This window comes from Wolffia australiana, chromosome 19, assembly GCF_029677425.1.
Source record: "Wolffia australiana isolate 7733 chromosome 19, ASM2967742v1".
NCBI lineage: Eukaryota > Viridiplantae > Streptophyta > Magnoliopsida > Alismatales > Araceae > Wolffia > Wolffia australiana.
In genome coordinates, this window is record NC_135853.1 from 3,930,445 (window position 1) to 3,941,446 (window position 11,002).

Below are 11,002 nucleotides of genomic sequence, written 5' to 3' on the forward strand. Positions count from 1 at the left end.
CTTCTGCACCTTTGTTGGTGGAAACCTCGTTACGTGGCGGAGTCAGAAGCAGCGGGTCGTCTCTCTATCTAGTGCCGAAGCTGAGTACCGCGCTATGACGCACGCCTCTTCGGAGCTTCTGTGGATACGCTCTCTCCTTCGCGAGCTTGATTTTCCTGTGCAGGAGGCTATGCCAATGTATTGTGACAATCAAGCCGCTATCTTCATCGCCAGAAATCCCACCTTCCATGAGCGGACGAAGCACATTGAGATCGACTGTCATGCGATTCGTGATCGTGTGCTCGCGGGACTCATCACTACTCCCCATGTGGGATCATCGGACCAGTTGACGGACATCTTCACCAAAGGACTGAGCACTACCTCTTATGACGTCATCTCTCGCAAGCTGGGCATGTTTGATATCTACGCTCCAGCTTGAGGGGGAGTGTGAGTGAATATACCCCCCTTCAGGGGTATTACTGTAATACTCTCTCTCTCTCTTGTAGGGTTCTCTCCTCCTCTACATAAGGAGGAACCCCCCCACTCCTTCTTTCATACTCTTGAGATTATACCATTCTACCTTTCCACAATTTTCATCTTCCAAGCATTGCTTCCTGTGAGAATAGACGGAGAGTAAATCAGATTCCAGGAGCAAAATTCAAGGAAAATAATAGGAGATCCAACACTTTTAAGATTGAGAAGACACATTTAGAGTCTGGTCATTTGAATGGCTTAAATATGTTCACTCAAGAAACAAATAAACTATATATTTGATCCCTGCAACAGTGATATTTTTTTTCTATAATTTTAATTTTCTGATCCGTCTTTGATTCACATTCACTCATAATTTTTTTTTTTATATTTTGTTAGATTTGTCGTCAAGTACTGATTGTGTTGATCAAGGCCTCAAATTCCCAAAAAAAGTCCCATCCACAAAGTTGTCATCAAGCAAATAAACATAGGAGATAAAACATATTCTAGATAGACATGAAGAAATCCTGTGGTAAAGTCAATGATGACATAAAGGGTGCATTGAGCAGGCGGAATACACTTCTTCAGTAATACCATAAGCTGAACAAGTGATACATGTGAGGCTTTATCATGGGGAGCAATTGAATCAAGAAGTTATCATATGTATCTACAGTAACAGTCTGCCCTAGATAGTTGTCATGAAAAGCGTCCCGTCCCCAAGGCTGGACGAAAACTGGGACCAAAATTCACCCCGAGACCAACGGACGGTATGGATTTCGTTCACTCATACGAAAAACCATCCCGTCCAGAGGTCTTGGACGAAAAAACCATCTCGTCCATGTCCCTGGACTGATTCTGGACGTCGGATGGGACGATCATCGTCCCGTCCTGTCCATCGTCCATGTCCCAGATGATCCGGAACTTTACTAGTGCAGGGACGCGGACCGGACGGTTTTTTCATCCCAGGACGAAAAAATCTTCCCGTCCGCAAGGTTGGACGAAAATCGGGATGGACTTTTGTCCCGAGACCAACGGACGGAACAGATTTCATCCACTCGGACTAGGGATCGCCAAACGTCATTGTTCACGTCACGCGTCACCGTGACGCACTCGCGACGGATGACCTGACGGTGACGGTGATGAACCAGATGAGCCGTGACGGTGACGGTGACGTATTGCCCATGACGATGACATGACAGTGACGGGGTAGTCTGGACGTGTGACGTGACAAAAAGTTCGTCACCGATGACGTCCTCCTCCTCCTCCTCCTCTTCTTCTTCTTCTTCTTCTTCTTCTTCTTCTTGTTCTTCTTCTTCTTCTTCCTCCTCTTCTTCTTCCTCTTCTTCCTCTTCTTCTCCTTCTTCTTCTCCTTCTTCTTCTCCTTCTTCTTATCCTTCTTCTTCTCCTTACTCTTCCTCTTCCTCTTCTTCTTCTTCCCCTTCCTCTTCGTCTTTGTATTCGTCTTCATCTTCGTCTTCGTCTTCTTCTTCTTCTTCCTCTTCTTCTTCCTCTTCCTCTTCCTCTTCCTCTTCCTCTTCTTCTTCTTCTTCTTCTTCTTCTTCTTCTTCTTCTTCTTCTTCCTCCTCCTCCTCCTCCTCCTCCTCCTCCTCCTTCTTCTTCTTCTTCTTCCTCCTCCTTCTCTTCTTCTCTTCTTCTTCTTCCTCCTCCTCCTCCTCCTCTTCTTCTTCTTCTTCTTCCTCCTCCTCCTCCTCCTCCTTCTTCTTCTTCTTCTTCTCCGCTCGTTATCTCGCCCTTGTAGGTCGCAGGTACGTGGCGGTGGGGAAAGATCCGTTCCTGCAGACAGCTTCATTGGGATGACGTTTCCGGCGCTGCGGAACATGCAGAGCGCGCTGGCGGCGGAGAAGCTGGCAGGGACGGTGAAGGCGACGGTGAAGGCGACGGTGCCGCTGAACGCAGATGTGTACTAGTCGGGGACGGGGCTGCCGTCAGGGGGCGACTTCCGGGCAGACATCCGCGACCTGATGGTGGGCGACCAGTGACGGTGATGCCGTCACCGTCATGGTGATGTGACAGAATGAGGATGCATGGACGTGTGACGGTTACATGACGATTTTTTTCAAAGTTCTCGGACGCGTGACGTGCAGGTGACGTGACGAACATTTTGCCACGTCACCGTTCGTCACGGCTCGTCATCCATCCCGTCACGTCCGGGCGTCACGTCCTGGATGTGCCATTCCCTAATCTCGGACAAAAAAACCATCCCGTCCGCGTCCCTGCAGTGATTCAGGATGTCGGACGGGGCGATCTTTGTCGCGTCCAGTCCATCATCCACGTCCCAGACGATCAGGAACTGTACGCGGGCCGTCAGACAAAAACGAAATTAAACTGCATACTCCATGTCAAACGGAAAACCGTTCCGTCTTATTTCGTCCCGGCCCATATGTTTTCTTCGTCCGTCTCCGTCTCGTGGCCTTAAATTTGGGCGAAATTTGGGCCAAATTTGAAATCCTGCGGGTCATTAAGAAAATCATCGCAGATTTCTTGGAAACGTGATCAGCGTCTGAAAAAGGATAAACGGGCGAAGATTTCATGGAAGATCGCCGGCAGCTGCCTGAATCTCTCTCCCTCTCTTCGGCTCGCGAGCTCTCCTCTCTCTCTCTCTGCCGAGAAGTATCTTGATCGAGATCAGTCACGTAGCGATCTTCACTCTTCTCCTGCTTTACATGTCTTTTTATACTTCGAATCACCAGGAAACATGTTTTTCCCTCATGTTTCGATGCTACTGCTCCGTTTTTTTATCTTTTTGATGTTTCTATGATATATTTTCTGATTATTTTCGGCGATTCTTGGATCCTGTATGAACGAGTCGTGTTTTCGATCTGTTTCTGTTGCGGAAGTGTATCAGATGATTGATTTCTTTTTTTAATGATTATTAACTTTTTTAAATGTTGACTGAGATTTGATTTGTTTGTGTTATAGGTTGGAAAATGCACAACACTTACGAGCCGCCACAGTACATTCCTCTAGATCCGTCAGATTTGGAAGCTGAAACTGCGCCTGTGACCTGTGAATCCTCCGAGGTTCGTCGTCATATCATGAGGGATTCCACTCTGTGGTCGTCTGGAATATGTGCTTGCTTCGATGACATGCCGAGCTGTATGCTATTCTATGCTCTGTTGATTCCTTGATTTGTCTGAAGGACAGATTAAAAGGTGCTACTTAATAATTGAACGTTGGCCGTTTGATCTTGTGCTTCGGATATCTCTTTTTATGAAGAAATTATGCCAGAGGAGCTCGTTTACAATTGAAATGGAGGTTCTGATATGACAGCTGACAAACATAAAACTGATCTGACGAGCTAACTCGAGGATGTCTTTATGATGCCCTTTTCTGGCGAATAACTAGAATTTAAATGCACATGGAAACGACGGAATGCCAAACTTGTTGAGATTATGTTTTGAAACTGATCATTTTCTGGAGATCTCGATAAGCGTTCATGGTTGAAACTATTTATTCTCCCATTTTTTCTGGAAGCAAGAGCATCTGTCGACCCAATTTTAGAATGCGTTAGCAATTTTCTAGTTTTAGTATTATTCATATAGAATCTGGGTCAAATGGCGACTGTTTATTAACTGTTTCTTGATATCAAATGATGCGCATTATTGGATTTCTCTCACATAAAGAAGGGACAAGGGGAACGATCTACAGATACTATTAAACAGCTTTTTATGTCGAGACCTTTTTTATTTTTCGGGAATATGAGTTTTTCTTGTCTTTATGAAAATTCAGTTGACATCATTCTGTATCTTTATTGGTGATTTGCCTTCTTGGCTTTGCCTGTTTAGTATGTCTTCTTGTCTCTGGAAAACTGCCAAGGAAAGCTTTAGAGCCACACACTAAAAGCCGATGCCATTGGCATGATGGCAGTGTGCGGTTGACTCTGAGAGCAAGAACTGGGTATATTAGTCTTTTTTTTTTAATTCAAAAAAAATAGTCGTTTAGCCTTAGAAATATTTTACCTCTGTAAATTGGACACAGATATCAGGATAAAAGATAGATGAACTCCCCAGTGAAGAGCGGGCTCTACATGAGAGTAGGATATATGTCGAACAGGCGTTCCCTTGATGCTGGGAGATCCTGATTGTATCTTTTCCTTCTAGTTCTTGATGCTGTCTCGTCTTCTCCATCTTTTGATTCCATCCTGTTCTCGTTCTTGTATTTTCTTTCAGTGAACATTTCATCTTCTTGAATATTCCTTTCTCTCATTCTTTCTATGTTATATTCTGATATGGTCCCTACCAAATTAATAATTAAATACTCGAAAAAAGAAACACTCACAAAGAATTTGTAGCAATGCCGATCTCCAGACAGAAGTAGAATTCCCGACTTAGACGTGTTTCCCACAGCTCTACAGCTGAATGCCCACTTCCTCCGGTGGGGGCTTCCTTGTATAGATCAAGAACTCGCCCCTTCCACTACTGGTGCTGTACCCAACGTGGACTTGTTTGAATCCCCATGTGTTTTTGCATGTGTGGACTCTTCCATTTTCTTTCTCTTCCAATCACATGCCTTATTCTTTCTCTTATAAGTAAATATTGGGATTGTGACATATTCCTAGATCATCTAAGCCTTACATACCTTCCTTAAATTTCATCATCAGAATGACGAATGGCGAGAGAGAGATGTTGACATAGTAAATAATTATACATTCAGAAATGAAATGATGATGCTTTCATCCTTATGGAATTTGGGGGACACGTGCTGATAGATACATCTTTCGATATATCTGTGAGTATTTTTTAGGGTCTCATTGATAGACCTTAACCTTTCTTGACCTCATAAGTGTATAAATACCCCTCGACGCATCTCTACTGACCATTCATAAAATCTGTCAAATGTCCTCAGGTCTGTATTTGGCTTCATGGCAAAAGATTACTGCATCCAGTGATATCGCGGTTTGTCATCTCCTTATTGCAATTCGTTCTCCTCCTTTTTCCTCTGTCTGCCCATTTATACTCCTTTCAATAAATCCTTTCAGAAACCTATTGACTGCGTACATCAGGGGTGGAAGGATTTCAAAGTGGGCTTATCAAATGCCTTTCGGGCCTCATTTTAGAAGTTCATATTTTAACTCTGTCACGGGCATACATCCTAGCTATCATGTTACTTTTTCTGGTATTTATATTTCGGTGAGAGGCCCGCTCGCTGGGTACTAGCGTCTCTGCTGAATCCTGAGACAACAATACTTGGCAGACTATTCCTCGTGTATGTGATGCGGTCCTGATCGTGTATGTTACTCTGTGGTTTTGTCCTGATCGTGCATTTTCGTCCTTGAGGTTTTGGGGTGTTCGTCCCTTAATATAATTATAGTCCTCCCATCAGATGGTCAGATAAGAAGTTTTATCCGAGGTGGTTCTCGTTTCTCCTTCCCAGTGGGATGTCCATTCGGCCAGTATCTCTTCTCTAGCTGATTGATAGGATCCTAAACCTATCTAGGGTAGTTTCGTCATTTAGCCCATAAGGGCATTTCAGTCATTTGGCGATTATGTATTTCCTTTAAATAAGGAAAGGGAGGGCAGCCAAGAAGATAGAAGAAAGAAGTTCTTGTCTCCCCTCTCCTCATCTAGGTCTGGTCTCCTTCTCTCCCTCTATGATCCCCTGCCCTCGTGATCGTCTCTACCTCACCGTGTCTTCTGGCGGCTCGTCCTCGGCCGATCCCTACCCTCTCAGCTCGGCCTTCCCCCGACCATTCCCGTTTCACCTCTCTCTACCCCGGGAATTTCTACCTCTCCTCGCCCTCTACCGTCCTCCCGATACGAACCTAGATCCGGGTTCGTATCACTGATGTCCATCCCAACCTCCTCTCCCTGCCGATGATCTTTCTGGCATGCTCCATTTCCATCTCCCTCATAGTTCTGGGCCATGATTATACCGCCAGTCTTCCTCTCTATCCTTATCCTCCATTATAAGAACTCAGGTTTTTATCGGCATCATCAAGTTTTGAAGTCTTTCTTCAAAAAAAATCATCAAGTTTGAAGTCGTAGTTCACAGTCTCTCTTGCCCGTCTCCTATGATTCCCTGTGCCCATGGTTGTCTTCACCTCTGTGCATCGTCAGCCTGTTTCCTTGTAAATTTATCCATACCTCCTCTGATTGATCCCTCTATATTAACTCCTGATGTTCATGTCAGTAATGACATCGTATTCGATCGGCATTGTGCTACGAATGAAAATACTGGCAGATACTAAAAACGAGTTTTCAAAATTCACAAGATGAATGAGTTTTCGTTTCTGTTGTCTCTTATCAGGCTTCTATGACGGTTGACAGCCCATTCATTCAGAGAGTCAACTGTCCATTAACATGCCAAAATCTAAGTTATATTCTGTTCATTACTTTTATCATTTATTTTCTAGTTTTATTACAATCGCCTCTTCCCTCATCCCTACTCTTGTGCTGGTCTATTTTCCTTGTCTTTGACTAACCTTTTTAACCTAATTTTAGGCTTATCTTGGTCGATGCAGTCAAACATTCACCTTAATATCGACTTTATTTTATCATTTTAACTATCGTCTTGATTTTTTATCCATTCTGATTTTACAGGTTGCATGGGTTTTTTCTGCCCGTGCATTCTTTTTGGTAAGAATGCAGAATTGCTGGGCGCTGAAACTTTGGTGGGCCCATGTTTGACCCATTTTATTCTCTGGGGTCTGGTCAACGGGATGTGCTGTCTGCTGACCGAAGGAATCCTAATCGGACTCCCTGGATCTATCGTTGCATTTTACGCCTGCGGCTATCGCAGTTCCCTTCGAGCGAAATACAATCTTCAGGTTAGTAAAAATATAATTAAAATCATTATCAACTTTTTATTTCAGATGTTAGAACGACATTGTGCTAAATCTTTGAATTTTACATTAATGCATCTTGAATAGTTGAATTCAATAGAGAAACCAAGCAACTTGGTTGTAGCATTTCAGGAAAAAATTAGTAAACCCTGCGTAAAATCAAAACTATAATCCTCAAAATCATTTCTATCAGTATAAAAACGATGATTCTCATGCGCCTATATTAAACATTCAACTCGTCAGCATCATTGTTCATCTTCGGATGCCACTGGTGCTCATCTTAGTCATCAACATGATGATACTATTCCTCTCCATTCTTCCTCGTATGGTTTACTGATCATAGTCCCATTCCCTTGAGTCTTTGTTTTATATACATATGGGTCTTGGATTTTGTTTTCTATTTCTTGATTACGCCTCAACCACTCAGGAAGCGCCATGTGGAGACTTGGCAACCCATCTGTTCTGCCACGTGTGCGCCCTATGTCAAGAATACAGGGAAATCCGGGAGAGGATGGGAGATCCAGGGCCGTCCGATCCCCATCTGGCGGTCGTAAAACCTCCGTCTATTCAGAAAATGGAATCCGATTCAGAAGATTGAGTTGCAGGGACCCCTCGCCATCTCTTTCTCTCTCTGCAGCGTCCGTATATTTCATCTCTCTTTCTCTCTGTTTCTTTTTTTTTTGGGCTTAAGAGTCGATTTTTAATCCAATTTTCTTTGAAAACTGCAGGAATAAAGCTGGACAAGGTAGTGAGATGAAACTTGAATATTGGGGTTGGGAGGATGTCAAAGTGGGGACGAGTTTGTTCTACGGAGCTGGGCCTTCGTTTGAAGAGGCGGCACAGTGCTTAATTCTTTCTCCAGCTCCTGCTTGATTTGACGGTTGTTCAGATATATATATATAGAGAGAGAGAGAGTGTGTGTGTGGGTGTGTTGACAGAGAGGGAGAAAGGGTGAGGAGAGTGGAGGAGAGAGAGAGAGGGAGAAAGGGTGAGGAGAGTAGAGGAGAGAGAGAGAGAGAGAGGGAGAAAGGTTGAGGAGAGAGAGAGAGAGAGAGAGGGAGAAAGGTTGAGGAGAGAGAGAGAGAGAGGGAGAAAGGTTGAGGAGAGAGAGAGAGAGAGGGAGAAAGGTTGAGGAGAGAGAGAGGGAGAAAGGATGAGAAGAGAGAAAGAGGGGGAAAGGATGAGAGTAGAAGAGAGGGAGAGGGGGTGAGGGGAGTGAAAGAGGGAGAAAGGATGAGGAGAGAGAAGAGAGGGAGATAGGATGAGGAGAGAGAAAGAGAGGGAGAAAGGATGAGGAGAGAGAAAGAGGGAGATAGGATGAGGAGAGAGAAAGAAGGAGATAGGATGAGGAGAGAGAAAGAAGGAGATAGGATGAGGAGAGAGAAAGAAGGAGATAGGATGAGGAGAGAGAAAGAGGGAGATAGGATGAGGAGAGTGGAAGAGAGAGGAAGAAAGGGTGAGTAGAGAGAAAGAGGGAGCAAGGCTGAGGAGAGTAAAAGAGGGAGAAAGGATGAGGAGAGAGAAAGAGCGAGGAGAGTAGAAGAGAGAGAGGGAGAAAGGGTGAGCAGGGTAGAAGAGAGAGGGATATTGTGTGTATGAAAGAGGGAGAGAGTGAGTGAGTGGAAGAGAGAGGGATAGATGTCTGTGTGTGAGAGAGGGAGAGGGAAAGAGTGAGACGATAGTGTAAGAGAGAGGGATAGCGTGTGTGTCTGAGAGAGAGAGAGTGTAAGTGTTGCACACGCGTGAAAGAGAGAGAGAGAGAGAGAGAGAGAGAGAGAGAGAGAGAGAGAGAGAGAGAGAGAGAGAGAGAGAGAGAGAGAGAGAGAGAGAGAGAGTGTAAGTGTTGCACACGCGTGAAAGAGAGAGAGAGAGAGAGAGAGAGAGAGAGAGAGATCACCCGCAGGTTTCTGAGTCTTCTATTATCTTCTTCCAGCCGAGAAATCTTATCCTCCAACTCGCTAATGTAAGCCTGGAGAGACCACATCAAACCAAACGTCTAAGAGAAGAAAAACAACATCACCAAGAGCAAAAAAGAAGAGAGAGAGAGAGAGAGAGAGAGAGAGAGAGAGAGAGAGAGAGAGAGAGAGAGAGAGAGAGAGAGAGAGAGAGAGAGAGAGAGAGAGAGAGAGAGAGAGAAGATGAACCTGTTTTCTCGCTCTAGATCTTGCGGCAGACTCTCTGTTCTTCATCTGCCTCTTCTGCCTTCTCTCCACTCTTCCCACCTTCACCTCCTCCTCTCCCATCCTCTCGATAACCAACACCCGTCAACTGTCTACCATTTTTAGATCTTTTGGGGAGGCGAGAGGAGATTTTTCTATCAGGGATTGAGAAAGAAAGATGGATTTATTGTTATTTTATTATTATTTTGTTTGTCTGGGCTTGCAGATTTATCTCCCACTTGGGCTATGGCCCGCTTGAAAGTGGGTGGCCGAAAGAGGGGCCTTTCTCCTTAAATTCAGGTGCCATTCATCTTGCCCTGCAGAAACAGTGCACCTCGGGATGTAGACAATTAATGGAATCTCCTCCCAAGTCCCATGGGCCTGGACACCCTTGATATATTAATATATTGTTTCTTAATACGTAGAGTTTCTTAATATATTTATATACGTTTTCGTCATCCGTCACATTGATTTCGTCATCCGTCTCCGTCTGTAGCGATTGACGGATGACTGAATGGTCCTATGTCCGGCATTCGTCATTAGTCATCTGTCATTCATGACGAATGATGGATGAAGAAAACTACGGACGAATGACGAAAACAATGGATGACTATATCGGTGGACGAAAATATTAATGTATAACGCGTGTTTTTTTATTTTTTAATAAAAAAAAACAAAGTTGCATATTTGAAAGGATGTACCGCCATCTCTATCTCTATCCCGAAATGACCAAGATTGTACCGCTTGTTTGAAAGAATGCCGTCCCGATCGGTTGCATATTTCCAAATGATCGCGGAGGTAATGATATTTTGATGACAATTGTTTAAAAAAGACGATTGTGAGTTCATGTAGAAAAGTTTTGTAACTTGGATGAAGCACGAAGGTGTTCGGTGGATTAAACGGGATGCTGCTACATCCGCTTGGCTTCTTGCTGGAGCTTCTATCATGCAGCAATGAGTTGGGATTATCCCATAATGCCGAGTATTTTTAGGGCAAATTGTCCCATATATCCCGGGTTTTTAAAAATGTACGCGATCTATCCCAGGTTTTTTTTTCACGCGATCTATCCCCAAGTTTTTAAAACTTCCGCAATCTATCCCCAAGTTTTTAAGACTTCTGCGATCTATCCCCGTGTTTCCGGATGCTGACGTGGTGTCCGACGCGGACGGCAAAATGGGCAGCTGGGCTGACCGTAATAGACGTGGCATCCAAGTCGGACGCCACGTCCATGTCGAAAAACCCTGGGAGAGAGAGAGTGATCGCGGAGAGAGAGAGGGAGGGAGAGAGACCACAGAGAGAGAGAGAAGGGGAGAGAGAGATCACGGAACAGAGAGAACGAGGGGAAGAGAGATCGCGGAAGAGAGAGAGAGACTGATCGCGGAGAGAGAGAGGGAGGGAGGGAGAGAGAGGGAGGGAGAGAGACCGCAGAGAGAGAAGGGGAGAGAGAGAAAGAGGGGAAGAGAGATCGCGGAAGAGAGAGAGAGGGAGGGAGAGAGACCGCAGAGAGAGAGAAGGGGAGAGAGAGACCGCAGAGAGAGAGAGGGAGGGAGAGAGACCGCAGAGAGAGAGAACGGGAGAGAGAGACCGCAGA

The 11,002-nt window shown here is 44.8% G+C and overlaps 1 protein-coding gene and 1 long non-coding RNA gene across 3 annotated transcripts; one reads left to right on the forward strand and one right to left on the reverse strand.

The window, feature by feature from the left end:
• Positions 1-2,912: 2,912 nt before the first annotated feature.
• On the forward strand, positions 2,913-8,175 carry LOC144715606 (PLAC8 family protein). 2 transcript variants are annotated; one of them, XM_078590554.1, is made up of 6 exons: positions 3,404-3,567; positions 5,317-5,366; positions 5,450-5,529; positions 7,011-7,237; positions 7,680-7,890; positions 7,981-8,175. In XM_078590554.1, the coding sequence occupies exons 1-5, from the start codon at positions 3,553-3,555 to the stop codon at positions 7,848-7,850; spliced, it is 543 nt and encodes a 180-aa protein (XP_078446680.1). In that variant the 5' UTR covers positions 3,404-3,552; the 3' UTR covers positions 7,851-7,890; positions 7,981-8,175. The 2 variants fall into 2 exon arrangements, with proteins under 2 accessions (XP_078446679.1, XP_078446680.1); XM_078590553.1 differs by lacking the exons at positions 5,317-5,366; positions 5,450-5,529 and adding an exon at positions 2,913-3,104 and having other exon boundaries at positions 3,391-3,567.
• LOC144715607 (uncharacterized) lies at positions 7,950-9,556 on the reverse strand. Its single transcript, XR_013584666.1, has 3 exons — positions 9,397-9,556; positions 9,150-9,221; positions 7,950-8,117 (listed from the first exon to the last, which is right to left on the reverse strand). It is a non-coding gene; the product is annotated as an uncharacterized LOC144715607 (long non-coding RNA).
• Positions 9,557-11,002: the final 1,446 nt, after the last annotated feature.